A 22,473-nucleotide genomic window follows, 5' to 3' on the forward strand; every position below is an offset into this window, starting at 1 on the left:
TCTAAATGAACAAACTAGAGGTTGCTGCACCCGAATAAAAAATTTTTGAAGGTACGTGCATCATGTTTTCTCCACTAGTGGAGAGCTTTGGGGTTGCTGCACCATGTTTTCTCCACTAGATGCACATATTAGGGGTATCTGCATCAAAGTTTCTCATGTAAACGAAAAAAACTAATGGTTGCTGCATTATGTTTTCTCCAATAAAATTCCATTCAAGGTTAGTAGATCATGTTTTCTCCACTTGTGGAAGACTTATAGGTTACTACACCATGTTTTCTCCACTCGATGCACATATCCGGGGTTACTGCATCAAATTTTTTCACTGAGAGCACAAACTAGAGGTTGCTGCATCATGTTTTCCTTAATAAAAATACATTGGTTAGGAGACTGTGTTTTCTCCATAAGTGGAAGACTTGGAGGTTACTTCATTGTGTTTTCTCCACTAGAAGCATATTTGAGAAGTTAGTGTGGTATGTTTTCTAAACTGGATGAACCCTTGAGGGACATTGCATTGTTTTTTTCTGCTGGAAGTGCAGATCTGTAACTATTGAATCATGTTTTCTCCACTAAAAGAAAACTTGGAAGGTACAGCATCATTTTTCTTTACATGTTCGAGGATTATACATGATGATTTCTCCACTAGAAGCATATTTTCTCCATATTTTCTCCACTTAAGCACAAAACAAGTTTTCTCCACTTATACTTATCTGTTGATTGGCTGCACCACCTCAGCTGTAGATCACCTGGACCTCATGCTCCTTCACTGTTAACAGCCCGCTTCCTGTTGCCTCACTCTCTTCTGGCTGTCTCTGATCCAGACCTGAGCCATTGTCCTCAGTGATTCCTTCCATTGTTATCGTTTGTTCATGTAACTTAGCTGTAAGTTACTAATTCTCTCTGAGGAGCTGCTCTGTACAGTTTCCTGTCATGGCTGATGAATCTACGGACACTAAACTTTATTGTCTCTCCTTCATACAAAGCTTTGGATCAGTTTATTCATTCATTCTCTTTTTGTTTGTGGTGCAGATTCACTCCATCTGCTGATTCACTAATTTCAGCTTTTGTTTCTTAAACTTTATGAGTTTGTGTGTTTCAGCTCTGAGACAGTAAAATCAGATTACAGCCACATTGACTCCATTCACACTGAAGTGACAGAGGGGAAACACCCCACAATCCTCACACTCAGAGAGAGAGCGTGCTTAGTCTAGGCAGGGTGGAGAGGAAACACCGTTACACACACACACACACACACACACACACACACACACACACACACACACACACACACACACACACGGATGGAGGGAGGGTCTCTCCGCGCTGCCCGCTCTCAGACTTCAGCTCTAACTCGTGGACTCTTTGATGAACTTTACTTCTGACTGGTTTTCCTGCTCTTTCATCTCGCGCTCACTCTCTGAGTCTGTCACGGATTACTTGCGCCTCGTGGGCTGCCTCGCGCGAACGAACGAACGAACGAACGAACTGGAGGCTTTGCGCACGCGACGGTCAACGGACAGAGGAGCAACAGGAGGTTCCACGCGCGCGCAGAACAGGAGGATTTAACACGGACTGTATGAGCTGATTAAAGCGCTTTATTTTTTATTTTATCGACTTTTTTAAAGCCAAAACTTTCCAAAACCCACTGGATTTAAAACCTAACCCGGGATACCTACTCTCTGACCCGGGGTATCTGTTTTCTGGGCGTTTCTGTAAGTTTTTCCCCATCAATTAAGGATGGACAGATAATAAATAATGGATTGACTTAAAAAGAAAAACTATTTTGCAGTTTTAAATCAAATAAATTCTGATTTACTGAGAGTTAGTGAGAAAAAAACTAAAAATCCTGTTTTTTTCTACAAATCTGAATGAAAGTGGATCTAAAACCTAAAGAAACTGTTGTAGGAGTCACAGTTGTGCTGAAAGGTTGGGTTTCTCTGTGTGGTGAGCGGTAGACCAGCAGACATGTCAAAAAAACCACCACAGTCTAAACTTTCTCACCTAAAGTTAACTCTGTTTCACTTCTATCATTTAAAAATGCTTGAGAAAAGACGTTTTTGGGCTTAAACACCAGGAAAAACTTTTATTTACATATAAAAATAATGAATTAAAAGTGAAATTACGATAAACTTGGTGAATTAGTTGTTTTGTACGGAAGCCCTGAGCTGTCATGTCCCCATCCTCTTTATTTGACAGTTACTTGTTATCTCACTCTGTTTATCTCCTGACTCTGAGATAACCAAGCTTGTTTTCTCATGATACCAGGATCCGCTTATCAAGAGAAAACAAGCTTTGTTATCTCAGTATAATGAGAGTAATCACACCGTTATAACGGGAAAGTAGCTTATACTGAGATAACGGCAGAAAAAAAACAACAATCTCAAGAAATCAACTTGAATACAGCTCTTTTCACAGACATGTCTGCTTAGGGCTTCCGTAGTTTGCTCCAGTTAAGTTTGTGCATCTGTTATAAGACACTGTCAGCAAAGATGAAGCCAGTAATTATTTCACTTTTTACATTCGTACAGTTAGAAAAAAAGGATATTATTGAAAATTTGATGGAAGAATGTTTTGAAACACTTTTTTTTTTAACATAGATGAGAAAAAGTAACTTGAGCGACCATCATTGAGCAGCAAGTTAGCTTAGCTTAAAAGATGTAAACAGGTAAATAGTTAGCTCCACCCTACACTAAACATGTTTGATGATAACTGATGTCTTTGGGGATTTTTGTAGTGGTACTGTCTGGATTTTGATCCATTTTCAAAGAGCTAATTTCGCTAACTGTCCAGACTTTAGCCCTAATGCTAAGCTAACTCTTGCTAACCTAAACTAAAATGACTTAATAACTTTGAACGGAGCTTTGACTGATTCCTTTGTAAAAATAAATGGTGATTGTGAATCGCTGAATCGTGTTTTTCATGTGTTTTGCAGTTTCTCCTCCACGATGCGTCCCTCAGTGGACAGCAGCAGCCAGGTCCTGGTCCTGTTAGTGGTTCAGGTTCTGGTTCTGGTTCCTCCTGCCACAGGATATAATCTGGATCTGGAGCACAGTCTGGACTTTAACGGGCCCTCTTCTTCCATGTTTGGATACTCTGTGGTCTTTCACACCAAGGGCGCAAATAAATGGTCTGGATTTAGACTTTTATATGTATATATATATATATATATATTTTTTTTTTTTTTTTTTGGTGTGTGTCCTTTTTTTGTTGAATATCCTGCTATAAATCTTTGAGGTTTAGTCTCAAAAATTTAGCAGATTTTCTCAGATACCTGATTATTTTCTAATAATCTCTAAAAATCCTCTTCTGTGAGTTTTCTCTAAAGCTCCAACATTTATTCCCTTTGACTCAAAGTTGATCGTCTGTAAATGTCTGATTAATCTGCTGGTGATCCTTACAAAGAGTGAAGTTTATTAAGTTTAATTAACTGCAATAACGCTGTGTGTGTTGTAAGTGTGTTAGTGTGTATTTGTGTGTGAGTGTGTGTGCATGTTAATGAGCTGGGTCTCGTCAGTGATAGAGGCTCTTTGATGCTTCACACACAGATGCCATTCAGACACTGCACAGACACAAAGACAGATCCTGTCTGAATGTTTCTCTCACACTGTGTGTGTGTGTGTGTGTGTGTGTGTGTGTGTGTGTGTGTGTGTGTGTGTGTGTGTGTGTGTGTGTGCCTCTCAGGTTGATTGTTGGAGCCCCAGAAGCGAACTCGTCCTCCAGGCCGTCTGTCCGGTCTCCAGGAGCTCTGTACCGCTGTCAAATCAAAGCAGAGAATCGCAACTGTTACCCCATCGAGGCCGGTGTGTGTTTCTCATTTTAAACTTCATCTGCAGACGTGACGTGTAACTGAAGATAATCAGGAGAAAACAAGCATTACTTCAAGAGATTTTACCAATGCATTGGTATGTTTTGTAGTGAAACACTGCTTCCTTCATTTCTCAGTCACTTCTCCTAAAAACGTGAGGTATCAACCTCCTGGAGAAAGCAGAGGATCATGGTTAATGTAGTTTTGACTGACTGTAGCTCACAGAGCTGCAGCTGGAGGATGAAATTAGTGTTTCTGAATCTTTAAACATACGTGTCCATGACGGTTGTCCGTGGTGTCTGTGTGTTTGTAGATGTGAGGGAATGTGGGAAGACGTGTGAAGCAGAGAGCGATCATCAGTGGCTGGGCGTCAGCCTCTCCAGACAACCTGGACCCACGGGGGAACGCATCCTGGTAACACACACTCACACACACTTAAACACACTTGCATTCACCTGCCCTGAAATGAAACACGTCACATCAGAGTGTTAGCTGTGTTTCAAACAGGTCAGCTGTGGTTTTCTGCATGAAGAGTGGGACATAAACTAGAGCCTGACCTGAATTTTCTACAAAACAAAACAAAACAACCACAGAGTTGAGGACAGGTGTTCACACACTGACAGGTCTGAGGACGCTGCATGAGGAGCATCATTTTCACACAGTTGGGATTTTCTGAACACTTAAACTTTAATTTTTAGATGCAAAGAGATATTAAGTCTATTTAAGTTACAAATTCAAATTCAGAAAACATTTTTTTATCCCTAAGGGGCAGTTAAAGGCACATAGAGTAGTAAGGAATTGTAAGACAAAGATGAGACAAAGAAAGGGGCCCAAAATTCAGCATTGCACAGTTTTTTTTTTCAGTTTTTTTTTTTATTTAAAAAAACAAAACAAAAACGTTAATACGGAAGAGTATTAGGGCCAATAAAAAAAAAATACATCCTGATTAATTTTTTGTTACTTTTTGTAGACAAAGATCAGACAAATAAAAGAGCACAGAGGACAGTGCCACTTAAAATATATATTTATGTCCAAATTAATTTTTTGTTATTGTTTTTTTCAGACAAAAAGGTCAGAATTCTGAGATTAAAGTTAGAACTGTTGACTATTTTTGCAGAAAAAATACAAATACATTTTTTTTTCTTTTTCAGTTGCCCTTATCCTCTTCCGTACTTTAAAATTCCATCCATGAAAAAAAAAAATATATTAAATAAATAAATACATAGCAAAATAGATAAATGAATAAATAAATAAATAAATAAATAAATAGATATATAAATTTAAATAAATAAATAGATGAATAAATAAGTAAAAATAAATATATATAGAAATTTAAATAAATATATTTTTTTGGTATTATTACTGTTGTTTGAGCACTAAAAAAAAAAAAAAAAAAAATCAGAAAAAATATTTTAAGCTATAGAGATAACCCATTCAAGTTTACTCAGTTCAACATATTTTTCATTTCATAGAAATTAAAAAATTGCTCCAACAAACAGTTGAGCAGCATTTCAAGTGGTCACTTATGTTTCTCCTTTAAAAAGGTGTTTGAGGTGTTATCTAGATGATCTTGTGCAGGATTATAATAATCTCTGTGTAAAACTAGCCCTTCGTTGACAGTATAGTTTAAAGCTGAGATGTTTTCTCAGTTTAAATGAAGAAACAATGAGTCATCGCCCCACAGTGAAATGTTTGTTCCTCATCAGACTCCGGTCCAGAGATGTGAGAGGTCAAACGCCTGAAACACGCTTTACACTGAGTGAAAGCCTCTGTTTGATTGTTCCTGAGGCTCAGTGAGGAAAAGGTTGACAACAGGAACACTTCAGGTTTCAAATCAAGCCTCAGCACACACACACACACACACACACACACACACACACACACACACACACACACACACACACACACACAGAGTCCCTGTCACAGTGTCACAGGTCATGGGAATCACAACACACCGCTGCTAACTTGTGATTGTGTTATTGTCAGTAATGAGCCGTGTCACATGCTGTTTTCTGTGTGTGTGTGTGTGTGTGTGTGTGTGTGTGTGTGTGTGTGTGTGTGTGTGTGTGTGTGTGTGTGTTCAGGCTTGTGCTCACCGCTGGAAGAACGTCTACCACGCAAACCGAGACGGACACAACAACAAGCTGCCGCACGGCGTCTGTTTCATCTACGGCAGTGACCTGATGTTTCCTCGAGTCCTCATCCCCTGCTACAGAGGTACACATCTTCATCATCATCATCATCATCATCATCATCATCGTCATTGAACCCACAGCAATCTCATCATTTATGGATAAACTAATATAAAAAAAAGATTACTGAGTTTAAGTCACGTTTCAGTCTTTAGGTTTTTATGGACGATAACTGACGCGCTAACTCCAGCTGCTCTTCGTCACTTTTCTCTAACCCCTCTCTGCTGGTCGATGCAGAGCTCTGGGGCCGTTTAAGGGCCTCACTCCTTCCCTGTGTGTGTGTGTGTGTGTGAAAGCAGCAGCTGTTTGTTTCTTATCTCCTTATTTATTAGTTCACTCCTCAGCATCTTTGTTTGTTTCTGTCTGTGTTTTCAGACCACCAGAGGAAGTTTGGTGTGGATTATGCTTCATGTCAGGCCGGCATGTCCAGCTTCCAGACCAAGGTCAGCAACACAACACGACACAACACAACACGATGCAACACAAGCGTCTCCTGATTCATTCCTGTTTTCACCAACAGACCGATTAATACAGATTTTTAACTTTAGGATAAATATAATTTTAAATTTTGGGCACATAGAAGACATCAAGCTGGATTTCTTTATAAAAGAAGCTTCATCAGCAGTTACTTTTTATAAACCCAAACAGAAATCTATGTCCAATCCAACTTTATTTGTTAATTGCTTTAAAAACCGATGCTACGAGTCCAGCATCAGGCATCTCTCCACATATATAGTTAATGTGCACACAGTCTATTGACCTTGTTTTTTTTTTTTTACAGACCCATGTCTTTGTTTGTCTGTGCCCTGTTTTTTAAAAAATTCTTAAAACTGGATAAAAATATTGTAAAAAATAGAATAAAATTAAAACCAGACCCTGTTGACCAAAGTGCTGTACAGGAAAAAATAAACAAATAAAATAAAATAAAATAAGATAAAATAAAATAAAACAAAACAAAACAAAACAAAACAAAACAAAACAAAACAAAATAAAATAAAATAACATAAAATAAAAATTAAATTAAATTAAATTAAATTAAATTAAATTAAATTAAATTAAATTAAATTAAATAAGAATTAAATAAAATAAAATAAAATAAAATAAAATAAAATAAAAATTAAATTAAATTAAATTAAATTAAATTAAATTAAATTAAATTAAATCAAATTAAAATAAAATACATGGCAGCTAACATGAGACAAAGGAACACATGTAAAATTCAAAAATAATTAAAAACAATTTCAAACATAAAAGTTCATTTGAAACAATATGGTACCAATGCCCAGTACCTGGCGGTCAGTATCGGTCCTCAATGGTACCAATTTCCAGTACTTTTTGATTTCATCTGGTAAAAAATATCAATTTAATAAAATTTATCAACACCAAAATCTTAGATTGCTTTAATTGCTGTGTTCTCTAACTGGTGTGTTTAAGTCCAGCATGGAAAATTGCATACCCTACTTGTAGAGTTGATAACAGCTGATTTCATCTGTTTTCAGTGTTGTGTTGTGTAAAACACAAATGATCTCTGATTATTGTTGTAAATAGAAATTGTGCAGTAAAATGTGCCGCATGTTGACATTGTTGAGTAAATTAGAGGTTAAAGGGAGGGTTCACACACTTGAAAGAAACCTGGTCTCTCTGGGTTCAGCTCCTCTTAAAGTCTGATCCTGGTCCAAACTGTTCTGGTCGCTCAGTTTCACCGTTGTTGGCTCGTCTGATTGTTGAAAACACGAAGTTAAGTTTCTCTCTCCCTCTTTCAGGATCTGATCATCATCGGAGCACCGGGGACGTCTTACTGGACGGGCTCAGTCATGGTGTTCAGCATGTCCGGGGGGACGTCTGCCGTGTACCTGGACGAGAGTGTAGATGTGGGCTACGGGAGCTACCTCGGTAAATGAAACACCTCGTCTTCTTCTTTGTTACTCAACCACTGTGCAACAGATTCCCCTGATTGGTCGACTTCAACTGACGTCAACTTTATAACCTCTGTACTTTATCAGCGTTTTATGAAACATCTGGTTAAGTTGTCGCAGCAGATGATCAGAGAGTAACTCCATCGTCAGACCACACAGGAAGCTGCTCTTCGTGCTCGCTGTGTGAAAAAAGTGTATGTTTCTTTTTCACTAAGACACAAAATGAGTGATTGTGTATCAGGCTCTGCACAAACAGCCCTGAGGTCCCGAAGCAGCGTGGAGAAACGCTTCCTGTGATGTGACGGCTGCAGGAAACCCAGCTTCATGTGAAAGTGGTTTCACACCCAGTGATCACTCTCACCCACAGATCGTTTTATTTCCAGAGCTTCTGTACGGTCAGCTGGATGCTTCTGCATCACTCAGAGGTTTTAGTTTGTCTGTTAATCATGATGCTTGGTGGAGAGTAAAGCAGGGTTAAGAGCTCTGCTGTCCGGCTTTATTCAGGCAAAGATTAACCAAACTTAAAGCGTGCGGTCTGAGCCAATCGCTCTCACGCTGCAGACCTCAACCTGTGGTTAGGGTGATGACTGATCCCCTGAGGCGGTGGGGGCTCAGCGGTGAAGTCGTCTCTGGACTGAAAGGTCGAGTATTTGGTCAACCGACCATAGGAAGTCTGCTCTGAAGGTGCTGATTTATTCTGCTCAGTTGTAAATACACCGCGGAGGAACCAGGGTTTTAATCTTAAACGTTACTGCTGCTGCTTCTCCTTAAGTACGAGGTAAAATCTTTGTAGCAGAGAAACTTTTGCAGAAAGTTTGCACCTGTGAAAGTACACTCAGTTTATTTACTGAGCTGAAACAGGAAGCTCTGCCCAGAGGTGTGATGTTCTTAACATGAAAAAGTTTCTTATTGTGCAAAACATGTCGCGGCGTCAAAGCGAGCTCACGTAGGCTGAAACAAGCTGATGACATGAAGATGTCCCACCACAGGAAGTGACAGCTTCACACTTTGAGGTTCAGGTATGGAGCTTTTATCAAAGCTGGATTATTTGTGTGTGTGTGCAGAAACATCCACAAATCTGGAGACTGATTTGCAGATATCTAGTCTTAAAGGGGACATATCATGTTGATCCCTGATTTAATACTTACATATAATAAAATACATTTGAAAACAAGACCTTTCACCCCCTGAATTTTCAAAAAATGAGATATTGTATTTTTTCTGATATCCTAGAACGAGATTTGATGCCTCTGAAAATAGGTCATTGCCTGTTGGCCGCAAGATTTTGACCGTTGTGACGACACGAGGATCCTTTCTTTTTATTGGAGTAATCTGATAAAGCAGCTCCTCCTCTGTGATGTCAGTTAGTCACACAACCGCCACCGAGGGATACACCCACCGAGAGCCGACTGACTGAGTGCTGGATGCAGGGACTCTGCTCTGCTGAGCAGCTCGGCTTTACATGGTGAATTAGCAGTTAAAACACTGTAGTTTTAGCAGACGTGGTAATACTTGTGAGACTGTGATATTTGCATGCTTGTTCTGACATGCACTGTGAACCTGGACCACAATAATGCTGCGGTAATAACATAGTGAGGAACTGACGGTAGAGGCGATCTTTAGACTACACTTTCAGCATGATGGATAAAACAGACAGAGAAAAGTGAAGGAGCAGGATGGAGCCCTGTTATAGAAATAGTTTATTGGTGAAGTCCAGATGATCTGTGTCCAGGTGGATTTTCTTCCTCCTGAGCTGCAGAACCGTCCGGGTCTGACTCGGGGTCCAATACAAAAGGACGTATCCTACACTCTGCCATTTTATTAGTGCTATCAATGCCTTACGGTGAAGTTTTGGCAAACAGCAAACTCGCTCAGTCTGCTCCATCCAATATGGTGATTTTGTAAATACTGCCTTGCTGCAAAAACCGCCCCCTGGCTCTACCCCCTCCGCCCCTCTGATAGAACTGACCAATCAGAGCACAAAGGGCTGTGACGTTGCGAGGTTACTGGAGGTCATTTTCCAAACGGATACTGGTTGATGGAGGAACTAAATGACTTGTATTGAGGGCAGAAATGCTTTACAGGCATCCTAGTCTGGCATAGTGAAAAGGAGAAACAAGCATATGTCCCCTTTAAGATTACTGTAACTCCTCAAAAATTTAGGATAAAGTGGAAATTCAAGCAGTTTCTTAAAGAAAAGACAAACTTTAAAGTGATAACCAAGTTTTTATGATGATGCTTAGCAATTAAATGCAAGCTGCGAGCTGTTCTCATTACCGTAACTCTTCTACTATATGGGCAAGAGAAAAAAATCAAAAAGCTCCTGAAAGAAGAGAACACGAGTTTTCAGAGCCTGATCTCTGACTTTTTAAGGGCAAAATGTTGGATGATATTTGGGTGATGAAGGGTTAAAGTGCGGACTCACACACACGCCTAAACCTGAGCGCTAACTTCTAACACACACAGTTTCAGGAGCTAATGCTAACTGTGTGTGTGTGTCATGCTGCAGGTTACTCCGTTGGAGCCGGTCAGTTCCTCGGTCCTGATTCTGTGGAGGCGGTGGGAGGAGCTCCACAGGCCAATCAGAAGGGCAAGGTCAGTCTCACCTGTCCGTGAGTCTTCCCAGGTGTGTGTGAGTGTGTGTTCTTTGTTTCTAATGAGAGTCTTAATGTGTGTGTGTGTGCAGGTCTTCATCTTCTCGGTGGTCAGAGACACTCTGCAGATTATCTCTGAGGTGTCTGGAACAGAGGTAAGAAGTAGCTCAGCATTAGCATTAGCATCCTCCATTCAAAACAACTCAAACTTTAGCATTGAGCTAACAGTGTGTGTGTTTCTGTGCAGCTGGGTTCATACTTTGGCTCCAGTGTGTGTGCCGTGGATCTGAACGCTGACGGTCTGTCGGATCTGTTGGTCGGCGCTCCGATGACGAGCGGCGGTGTCCGGGAGGAGGGTAGAGTCCACGTGTACCTGAACCAGGGAGAGGTGAGATCTAAAACCAGCAGCTGTGTCATGAATCAGTCACCGGCTGAACTTTATTTCTGCTCTCTCAGTTTGACCATGTGTTAAAGTTTCAGTTTAACAACATCTCGTCAGAACAGATAAAACCGTGAGGAACCATAAAGACGTGTAACCCACAAACTAACGCTCGAGCTGTTTCTCTGACTCAGGCAAAACTGGAGGAGGTGGATTTTCAGCTGAGCGGCAGAGACTCGTACGCCGCTCGATTCGGGGAGTCCATCGCCGACCTGGGGGACCTGGACGATGACGGTTATCCTGGTAACGCACAGCCTGAACGATCAGCTGATAACTGATAAAAACTTTGAGGAGCTAAAGACTCAAAGAGACAGATTAAACTCAGCGTCCAACTTCACAAACACTTCACGCTCTCGGTTTTCAGGATCAGCTGGGATTCATTTTCTTGCTCGAGGGCTCCTCAGCAGCAGTAATTAGGTCATTAAGCTCATTCTGATCCTCTGACTCACAGAAACAACAGATAGGATCGCTCTGACCGGCTGCTACCGAGCTGGAAACACATGTGGAGCTGTTTGTCCTCCTCATCCCACCCACCAGCACCAACCGCCACTTTCTGATAACACAGGACGCCTGACACGGGCTGTAACACAACGCCCTCACACACGCACATGCAGACCCCTCTGCTGCGTGTGTGTGTGTGTGTGTGTGTGAAGGGTGGAGTGTGTTATTAAGTTCATTAAAGCTGTAATGACAAAGTGTTGCTGCTCTGCCTTCTAATCCGCCACAGCTCGAGAAAAGTGTGTGTGTGTGTGAGTGTGTGTGTGTTGCTGTTTGTAGAGAAAGCTGTTTGACTGTGTGTCCCTCACCTCTTCAAAGACCTCAGGTTAAATATTAAAGGAGCAGGCTGTAGTTTTCTCATGTTCAATCCTGAATTCTTGTAGAAACACAACATGTTTCCAGGTCAAACGTCAAATAATTTTGTTTTTCTGATCAGTGTTTTTAAATTCAGGCCACAAATCCTGTTTCATGTTTCTGTGAGTGTGTTCCTCACTTTGAATAACTTAACGTGATATTACGTGTGTGTGTTTTGTGCAGATGTGGCGATTGGCGCCCCGCATGAAGACGACCTGAAAGGAGCCGTCTATATTTACAACGGCAGAGAGGACGGCATCTCACCAACTCCATCTCAGGTAGAGACAAAGAAAAATTCAAAGAACGTTAATTTTCCTTCAGTAAAAACAGAAAATGAATTTAAAAATCAACATAAAACTCATGAATGAAAAAGTTTCTTATGGGGCGCTGATTTTATAGCTGCACACACAACAAAAAACAACATTTCTCCACATTTAGCTCTGAAACATCACTTTTTCTGCATATTTAGAGAATTTTTTGTAAAATATATATGTATAAAATATTATATTTTAACGTTGAATGTTATTTATAAATGCTATAAATGAATGTCCTGATCCTATTAGATATAGTAGGAGATATAATTAGATAGATATTATTGACATAAATAATTTCACAATAAATAATTTTATTTCAATTTTGTATATTTTTGCAATTTTTTTTAACTTTTTACATTTTTAAATTTATTTATTTTGGCAATTTAGGATTTTTTTTAACTGTTTTGATTTTTTTGCAAATTGATGAAATTTTAAATATTTAAACATTTCTGAAATCTGAAGTTTTTTTTCAAATTTTTGCAATTTTTCAAATTCAAAATTTGATGAAATTTAAGCAGATTTTTGAAGATTCAATAATGTTTGAAATGTCTGCAAAATTAATTAATTTTTTGAAACGATTGAAAAAAAATAATTCTAATTTTTTGAAATGCATTTTTTTTATTGTTTTTTTAATTTACCTTTTTAAATTTGAAACTGCAATATTTTTCAGAATATTTATAATTTATTGAAATTAATTTGAAAAACAAATGTAGACTTCACATGTCAAACTTCTAGTTTAGATGATAATTTACAAGATTTTTAATATGTTTAATTTTACACACTTTTTTGTCTTTATTGTGAAGATAAAGTAGATTTTGTGGCTCCTGAATGACTTTAATCCAGGTGAGCTGGGGTTAAACAGCTCCTGTGAAAGAAAAGGTTGCAGACCCCTGTTTTAGAGCTAAATGTGTCTAACCTCTTCACGCACTCATTTAAAGTTGATTTCCTTCATAGTTCTGAGTTTAAAAGACTCTGAGAGATCCAGATCCAGTCTGTCTAATCGATCATAACGTGTCTGTTTTCAGAGGATCACTGGATCCACGCTGGGCCGTGACCTGCGGATGTTCGGCCAGTCGTTGAGCTCTGGCATCGACATCGATAATAACGGCTACTGGGGTAAACTCAGCTCCTGATCCTCCGTTCCTCTGCTGCTGTGATTCTTCAAACTTTAATAGAAACTCTCTCTGTCTCTGCAGACGTGGCGGTCGGTGCTTTCCTCTCGGACTCTGCCGTTGTACTCAGGTAAAGTCTCACTGAGGGTTGACTCAGGTGTGGGTCATTTCAGATGCTGTGATTCACTGTAATACTCACGGGGCAGAGTAATGAAGTCAAATTTAAGCCCAAATTTTAAACTATGAAATATTTATATCTCCTTTCTCTCGGCTCCAGAGGCTGAGATAAAACAAATATGTTTTTTTGTCCAGAAAACCTTCAGTATAATTCATGCTCAGGTTTGTTAGCATGTTAGCAGCAGGTGGCTTTGGTCTAAATCTGTTAAAAAAACACAACTTTGGAAAGATGAAGATGAAGAAAAGTTTTATAAAATTTAATCAGAGTATTTATTTTTACAGAGAACTGATAAATCTGAATTAAATGTATTTTGTATTCTTTAGGACGCGACCTGTGATTCAGGTGGAGGCATCTCTGCTTCTTCCAGAAAAGATCGATCAGAGGGTGGCGCTGTGCCGGCAACACAGGGCTCCAACCGTCTGTTTTAATGTGACGGTCTGCTTCAGCGTCTGGTCGAGGAGTTTCCACGGCGACGTAGGTACGGTCAACCCAACTATCCGTTATAAACTCAAAGTTAATCTGCATATTTATTTTTAACTGCTAACATGCTAACATGCTAACCCTTTAATGTTCCCTTTAAGAAAAAAAATAAAAATGTATTTTTTTATGTTTTTTTGTGTCGTCTCTTTTCTTTCCAGATCTTCAGTATAACTTGACCTCTGACCTCCTCCACAAACCGTCTTTCCCCAATCGGTTTTATTTCCATGGTAACGGCTCATCAAACAGCACCAGGGGGCGTGTGAGAGCCAAACTGGGCCAAGTCACCTGTGCCACACACCTGGCTCACCAGAAGGTAAAAAAACAGCTACGTTAGCATCCAAACACCTGACGGGATCAGGTGCAGCTCTCACCTTTCTCCTCCTGCGTCTCCTGCTCCTTCGCCCCACAGAAAGACGTGACGGACATTTTCACGCCGGTCCAGTTCCAGGTTTCGTACAGTCACAGAGAAACCAGCACCCACAGGTCCTCCTCCAGACACTTCCCTCCTCTAAAACCCATCCTGCACCAGAGCGCCAGGGACAAGAAGACCATCACCAACCAGGTAACCGTACGGGCTGACGAGATCCAGACACCGTCTCCAGATAGGGAGGGAGACACACACACACACACACTCACACACACATCCTAACCCAGATGTGTTTACAGCTGCAGCACTTCAACCTCCTCGGAGCGGGAAATCATGACTCAGCATTTCATTGTTTATCCTCTTCATCATCAGTGAACTCTGATCCTCTTTCTCCCTCAGACTCTGTTTCATCGCTCCTGCTCCCAAATCAACTGTTCGACCAACATGCAGCTGAGGGCCGAGCTAGAGCTGCCACAGTAAGATCACACACACACACACACACACACACACACACAGAAAGGGTGACACTCTCTACACTTGAGGCTGTTTTCCCACACAGACGCCGACACATGGTGCTGATCAGCCGCTGGCTAACGAGGAGGATTTATTTAGATCAACATCTCTGATTGAGGTTTTGGCTGGATCAGACTCCTCGGGCCGTGCATCAGAGAAAAACTGGATTTTCTTATTATATACGACACAATTAGCTCCATGTGTCGGCCTCTGAGTCCAGGTGGTCTGTGTGGAAACCTCAGTGAATCTTCAGTCAGCGACTTTTCAGAGTTAACCCTGAACTCTGAGCTCATGTCAGGAGATTGAAGCTGGTTAATTGATTTTACAGCGATAATATCTTGTTTTGATTGTATTTAACCTTTACTTAACCTGGTTGGTCACATTGCAGAGGTGCTAAGTAACTAAGTAAAATACTTTATCTTACTTTAGTATAAATTTGGGGTATTTACACTTAAACTGAGTAGTTATTTTTTAGCTGACTTCTACTCTTTACATCTTCAGACAATTATCTGTACTTTTTACTCCTTACATTTAAAATAACAACCTTGTTACTCCTGTTTCCTTTTTAAAAAAGCGTATTGCATTCACTTGAAGAGAAAAAAACAACTCATGTTTTTCAAAGAAATTTATTCTACGGTTTGTTTTTTGTGGTAATTAATTTTGTTTTTCTGATTAATATTTTTATTGGTTTGTTTTTTGTTATAATTATTATATTGTTATTTTTTTAATAATTTTTATATTGGTTTGTTTTTTTTATAATTATTATACTGGTTTGTTTTTTTTATAATTTTTATATTGGTTTGTTTTTTTTATAATTATTATATTGGTTTGTTTTTTTTATAATTATATTGGTTTGGTTTTTTTTATAATTTTTATATTGGTTTGTTTTTTTTTATAATTTTTATATTGGTTTGTTTTTTTTTTATAATTTTTATATTGGTTTGTTTTTTTATAATTCTTATATTGGTTTGTTTTTTTATAATTATTATATTGGTTTGTTTTTTTATAATTATTATATTGGTTTGTTTTTTGTTATAATTATTTCTGTTTTTATGAGTAATTTTTTTCTGTTTTCAGATTACTTTTTTCCTGTTTTTCGGAGTAATTTTTTCCTGAAGTATTAAGATACTTAAAAATCCCGCGAGAACCTCAACCTGCTGTTTTTCGTGGTAATTTTTTCCTCCTGTTTTTAGGAGTTATTTTTTTTCCTGAAGTATCGAGCTACTTCGAAATCCTGTGAGAACCTCCAACCTGCAGACGACTCCCGTGGATGTGTGGTGGCTCCTGTGTCCTGCTCGGATCAGAGATCCTGTTCAGCTCATATATGCCTAATCCTTAACTTTCTACCAGCTTTCCAATGTAGAAGCAATGCATTTTTTAATGTGACATCTTCATCTATTCCTTAAGTATTACATTGAACAATAGGCTTATATAAAATATAAGGATAAAGTCGAGACATAACAAGGGTTTCACACCCTGTGTGTGGCTAATACCTTACCTTTATTGACCCGGTACAGACCAGTAGAAAGTTAAGGATAAGGCATATATGTGCCGAACAGGATCTCTGATCCGTGCGGGACACAGGAGCCACCACACATCCACAGGAGTCGTCTGCAGGTTGGAGGTTCTCACAGGATTTTGAAGTAGCTCGTTACTTCAGGAAAAAAAATACTCCCAAAAACAGGAAAAAAGTAATCTGAAAACAGAAAAAAAAACACTCTTAAAAACATCCTTTACTTCTTCTTTTTAGTTTCTGGCAGACTAATGGCTGAAAAGATGCATTACTGCCCCCCACAGGGCACAAATAGAAACTGAATATCTCACAGTCTGAAAGGCATCTGCCCTGGCTGGATCCGCGAAACAGCTTTTACTATCGCCACGGTTTAATCTCGTGAGATCTCTTCACACCCCTAGTAACAAATGTGAATACTTATGACACCTTTGTCCCATTGAGATTAAAATCCTCTTTTTCCAGGGAGACCAGGCTGAGACAGGCAGCAGCAAAAACACAAAGTTACAGACAGGAAGCACAAAAAGAGACAAAGCACCGTCAACAAAACTCAAGATTATTAAAATCATGTTCAAGGAATTAATTGTTCAAACGATCGAGCTAAAACACCAACATCTTATAAACTCAGCCTCCATGTCCTTCAGCTCCTGGAGCTTTGAGTCGTTCTGCAGCTGGTAACAAGCTGAGAGCGCAGATTTCCCAAAAACCCTTGCGATACAGTATTTATTTCATCTTTATGATGTAATTTTTGACACAAACATTTTGTTTCCGTTCGTCCTTAGTCAGCAGAAGTTCATCACCGTGGGCTCTGGAGAAACCATCCTCCTGAAAACCTCATTACTGAACTCGGGCGATGACGCCTTCCTGCCGAGCATGATGCTGCAGCTCCCCGACAACATCCACTTCGTTAAAGTCCTGCACGATGTGAGTCCATTTATGAATTCAAAAACGTGTGTTTGGAAGTTTCTGGAATTGACTGACAGCTGGATTAACACGTCTCTGCTGTGTGTGTGTGTGTGTGTGTGTGCAGGAAGACCACAGCATCAGTTGTGCGGTCACACAGGAAGGAAACAGCACATCTGTTGGAGTGGACTGTGGCGTTACGAGCCTCCTCCCCTCAGCCAGCCCCAGGGTGAGACGCTCTGAGCGTGATGTTTTTCTCCGTCTGACTCAGACCGTGACACGTCTCCAGTTGTTGTCTTGAATCTTTGAAACGCTCGGCTGTGTCCGTGCTTCATGTTCTCATGATTTGCCTCATCAGCAGGTTTGGTTCAGTTTCCTTCTTCTCACGCAGGAAATATTTTTAAACTCCTGAAACTCTGGAGTTCCCCGGAAGAAGAGACAAACAGCAGGTTCAAGAAAAACAAATGAGAAACGAAAAGATTCAAGTTTCATATGGAAGGAATAAAAGAGAGTCTGCAGCAAAGAGAAACAACGTGTGAACATTTTAACTCTGATGTTCTTCCTGTTTTTATGATTCTTTCTGTAGGTGAACATCAGCTTCCTGTTGGACGTGAGTCAGAACAGCTCAGCTGGAGACAGCATCATTCACATCAACACCAGCAGGTACAGACACACTTTTGAAATCTCCTGAGCTCTTTATATCACACTCTGTAAACTGTTTAAATAATTATATCCACGTGTTTTTTTCTCCAGTGATAACTACGAGAGAGAAGAATATCTCCAGGATAACTCCCTCAGTCTCCTTCTTCCTCTGAAGTACTTAGTCAACCTCAACATCCGCGGGTTAGTGTGCACACAGGAGGGGGAAGGAGCTCAAACTTTAACATTTAGAGACAAAAATCTACTTTATTAATGCCCAAAGGGAAATTCAGAGTCACAGCAGCAACACAAGGAAGTGTATGGTTAAAAAATTCAGCTCATAGGGAACATTGGGCCTAGCACCGGTTAGCATCCACATGCTATGGGCTGCTAAGTTGTTATAGACTTAGTTTACACAAAATGAAAGCAAAGTGTTTCAAAGATTTAACTTTTAATTATATATACAAAAGAAATGTTACATCAAACTTTCTTCAACTTCAAATAAAGTAATTCAGACTGGAACTAAAAGTAAAATCCACCTCTGTGTGTGTGTTTGTGTGTGTGCAGCTCTGTAACTCCGACCTCGTTCTCGTTTGGAGATGAAGACCTGACTCCAGTCGACTGTTACCCTGAAAGATTCAACTACACCTACAAGGTAAACCTGAGCCTGGCTCTGAAGACCATCTAGAGTCTCCTTTATCTGGTCTGTACTGATCCGTCTGTGGTTTCTCTGGCTGCAGGTGTTGAACTCTGGTCCCAGCCGGTCTGAAGACACCGTGGTTGAAATCATGTTGCCAAAGATCCTGGTACCGTACAAACACAGACTGCTGAAGGTCTTAAACTGGCAGGTAACAGCTCAGGATTAACACAGTCACTGTGACTCGCTCAAATATCTTGTTTGTTAGTTTATCCCAAGGGTCTGCAACCTACAGACTGTCAGTAGATGTTATCAAATTCAAGTGTTATTTCAAAAATTTAGAATTCTGAAAAAAAAAAATTATGTTTCTTTTATTTTTTAATTACATTTTTAATATTTTTTTCATTCCAATATATTTCTGAAATTTCTTCAATTTTCCTTTTTTTCAACAAATTTAGAAAAAATTCAACATTTTTTATTTTGATTTTTTTTTTCTAAAATATACATTTATTTTTATTTTTATTTTTGGCTTATTTTGCCATTTTTTTGCATTTTTTTTAAAGTTGCAAATTTTGGAAAGTTCAACATTTTTGATTTTTTTTTAAATTTCTAAAATATATGTATTTTTATTTTTGGCTTATTTTTTGCCATTTTTGTGGGGTTTTTTAAATTGCAAATTTTAGAAAGTTCAACATTTTTGAAAATTTTATTATTATTTTTTTTTAATTTCTGAAATATATATATATAATATATTTGGCTTATTTTGGCAGTTTTTCTGCTTTTTTTTCTTTAAGTTGCAAATTTTCAACTTAATTTTTTTTTTTTTTAAACATATTGTTAAATTTTTATCTTGATTTGCCACAACATGTAAACAATTTATAATTTGGTCGGACACAGACAATTTTAAACACTTAATAAAAAATATAATTATTTGCGTTTTTGAAATTATAAATTATTCTTTAATTATTAAACTAAGATATCAAACGTACAGTTTTATTAATTCAAAATACTTCTTCTCTCGATAATAATACTCTAGATTTTAACTATCTGTTGGATTTTATACACTTTTTTTGTCTTTAATGTGGAGATAAAGTCGATTTTGTGACCCCTGAATGACTTTAATCCAGCTGGAAAAATTTCTGAAAAGAAAAAAAGTGACAGAAAATGAACCTTTTCTCCGTCTGTGTGTCCGTCTGCAGTCCTCTCTGGGAGTGTGCTCTCTGAGTAACTCTACCGTCCAAGTCCATGAAGACTGCGAGGTCCCTGAAGCTTCCTACATCAAGCAGATCGTCTTCTTCTTCTCTGCAACGTCTCACCGCAGGATGGTACACACACACCTTCACACACACACGTTTTCAGGAGACAGACTTCACTTCTCCTCAGCAGCAGCTCGTAGGACGTGAGATAAACAAGATAAAAAAGTTTTTCAGTGTTTTTTTCTCTGTGTCGTCAGTTTTGTGGCCGTGGTGATGATCTGTGTGAGCGTCTGGTTTGTCGTCTCGGTAACCTGGAGGCAGGAAGAGAAGCGAGCATCCAGCTCGAGGTCAAACTGAACCCTGCTGTCCTACTGCAAGCTCCGGTAACACACACACACACTCTCACACCACACACACACACACAGCTTCTGCTTGAATCTGAAGGCTTCATCCTCTTCACTCCTCGTCTCAGGGCCGTCACGGCGTCATGAAGCTGGAGAGCACGGCGTGGCTGTTAAACCCCAGAGAAGGTCCCCACACCATCCTGGTGGAGCAGCCAGCGGCAGCAGCTGTGGTAAAACTTCTCCATGAGGGAAACCAGCTTCCTCAGAGCGTGTAACTCCACCCAGAGAGGAGATTAACTCTGAAACATCCTGTGCTCTGTTTCCAGGTGCTGGTCGAAGCTCTGTTCAGTCAGAAACCATCAACAGCCGTCAAAGTCTTCATCATCGTTATAAGTTTAGTTCTGGGTCTGATGATCCTGGCTGCTCTCATCTGGTGTCTGTGGAAGGTAAATTTATCCTTTTCTTCACAGAAAGTTTTTACATTCTGCACAAATACAAGAGGAATAAACCACAAAGTTCAGTTATTTCATAAACACAGTTTAATGTGTGTGTGTGTGTGTGTGTGTGTCTCAGGCTGGTTTCTTTAAGAGGAATAACCAGAAAGAGGAGGAAGAGTTCAAGAGAGACAGCTGGGACTACGTTCCTAAACACGACAAACGAGAAAGCACCTCCTAACCCCGACAGGATGGAGTTTACCCGCGCAGCAGTCGCACTTTAGCCACGCCCTCATGAACAGAGAGCAGTCTGGGAAAAACAGGCCCACACATGATCCCTGAGCAGGAGAAAGGACGACTGCTCAACACCCTCCCACAGTCCAGACTGTGTCAGCTGGACCGGCTCAGGATCGTGGACCTGGACCTGATGTGCCTTATTTAAACTCCGCCTCCACGAGCCTCACACACAGACGGGTTCACAGACTGAAAGCAGCCGTGGACGGGTGGATGAAAAGGGAAGATGGCGGCCTTTATTTGACTCTTTAGAGGAAACGAACCAAAGGAAGTGACAGCCTGGCGACCTTTGATCTCAGGGGATGGCAGCCTGGCCTCTGATTGGCTCTCTGGTAAACCTCTTTTTGCCATTTGTGCTTTAACTTGTGTCGTTCTTGTTTACCTGCTGATAGACATTTTATGCACTGGCTGCACACACACACACACACACACACACACACACAGGGCAGACTGACGGATGCTGTGATTGGTGCAGGGTTTGATAGACTAACATGTTGATTTTTAACCACAGGGAGAACACAAACATTTTAATAACCGTGTCCTTTCAGGTCTGAGTTTCTTTACATTCTGTCGTCTGCGTCACTTTTTCGCCAACCCACATCACACCGCCATGAGAGTGGTCTAAGACAAGGGTCTTCAACCTGTGGCTCTGGAGCCTCATGCGGCCCTTTGACTCCTTTGCAGTGGCTCCTTGTAGCTTTAGAAAAATATCATTGAAATAAAGAATTGTTATTTTTCTTACAGAGGTTATTGATGATTTTACAGCCCTGGGAAGATAACTACATCTACAAAAAGACTAATCTGGAAGAAAATACAGATTTTAATTCTGTGTGGATGGATTCATCTAACTGACAATGCGCCAACGTGAAAAAATATACTTGATTTGTGGAAAGACATGAGCAATCAAAAAATTGGTGTTGAGTGGCATTATTGATATATGTTATCAAATTTAGGTGTTCTTTCAAAAAGTTTGACTTTTTCTGCAGATTCATTAAATTTATTTCATTTTGCAAACTTTGGAAATCTCAATATTGACTATTTCACAAACTTTTGAAATGTAAAAATCAAGCAATTTTTTTTATTTTGTACAATTTTGCAAAATTTTGACATTTGAAAAATATTTGCATGTTTTAATTTTGACCTATTTTTTAAATCTAATATTTTTTTGTCGAATTTTGGAAATTTTGGAATTGACCATTTTACAAAATTTTGAAATAAAAAAAATGCATTTTTTTTAATTTTGTGCAATTTTGATATTTCAAAAATTTTTACATTTTTTTTTATTTTGACAAATTCTCTAAAAAAAATTTTTTTTTGCTAATTTTGCCTTTTTTCAATTTGATTTTTTGCATTTTTAAATTTTTAAAAAAATAAATTGATTTTTTTTTCAAAATTTTTGCAATTTTATCAAAAATAAAAACAAAAAAGCCCTCACATGTACAATTTCTTAAAATCCAAAATAACTTCTGTTGTCAATAATTATTCACTTTATTTTAACACTGTATAGGTTTTTATACACTCTTTATTTAATGTGAAGCTAAAGTAGATTTTGTGGCTCCTGAGTGACTTTAATCCAGGTGAGCTGAGGAAAAAGTAAAGGTTGCAGACCCTTGTCTAAGATAACCATTAAAACAAAAAGAGCACTTCTCTCTGTTTCTCCATCACAAACATCACGTGACCAAAAGAAAAGGCTTGAGTGTTGACATCAGTAAATACTTTCCATCTACATTTCTTCTTCCCAATCACGGCTTTTCTCT

At 39.2% G+C, this 22,473-nt stretch overlaps 1 protein-coding gene across 1 annotated transcript; it reads left to right on the forward strand.

Annotated features, from left to right (window-relative positions):
- Positions 1–1,305: 1,305 nt before the first annotated feature.
- itga4 (integrin alpha 4) lies at positions 1,306–21,851 on the forward strand. Its single transcript, XM_074694116.1, has 29 exons — positions 1,306–1,709; positions 2,930–3,124; positions 3,679–3,797; positions 4,116–4,216; positions 5,887–6,019; positions 6,370–6,437; positions 7,758–7,887; positions 10,420–10,505; positions 10,597–10,659; positions 10,752–10,892; positions 11,078–11,186; positions 11,979–12,073; positions 13,135–13,225; positions 13,306–13,351; positions 13,723–13,877; positions 14,038–14,192; positions 14,289–14,441; positions 14,646–14,722; positions 17,052–17,193; positions 17,300–17,401; positions 17,759–17,835; positions 17,926–18,015; positions 18,379–18,466; positions 18,552–18,659; positions 19,648–19,773; positions 19,902–20,027; positions 20,117–20,218; positions 20,315–20,434; positions 20,562–21,851. The coding sequence occupies exons 2-29, from the start codon at positions 2,943–2,945 to the stop codon at positions 20,661–20,663; spliced, it is 3,087 nt and encodes a 1,028-aa protein (XP_074550217.1). The 5' UTR covers positions 1,306–1,709; positions 2,930–2,942; the 3' UTR covers positions 20,664–21,851.
- Positions 21,852–22,473: the final 622 nt, after the last annotated feature.

This window comes from Halichoeres trimaculatus, unplaced genomic scaffold (assembly GCF_033239565.1).
Source record: "Halichoeres trimaculatus isolate MK-OKI-2021-1 unplaced genomic scaffold, fHalTri1.1 fHalTri1_scaffold_19, whole genome shotgun sequence".
Classification (NCBI taxonomy): domain Eukaryota; kingdom Metazoa; phylum Chordata; class Actinopteri; order Labriformes; family Labridae; genus Halichoeres; species Halichoeres trimaculatus.

Excerpts from the sequence above, each read along its gene's own strand:
- itga4 (XM_074694116.1), top strand. The coding sequence starts at position 2,943 with ATGCGTCCCTCAGTGGACAGCAGCAGCCAGGTCCTGGTCCTGTTAGTG. Across the intron at positions 3,798-4,115 it reads CTGTTACCCCATCGAGGCCG|ATGTGAGGGAATGTGGGAAG; the intron begins GTGTGTGTTTCT and ends GTGTGTTTGTAG. Across the intron at positions 11,187-11,978 it reads GGACGATGACGGTTATCCTG|ATGTGGCGATTGGCGCCCCG; the intron begins GTAACGCACAGC and ends TGTTTTGTGCAG.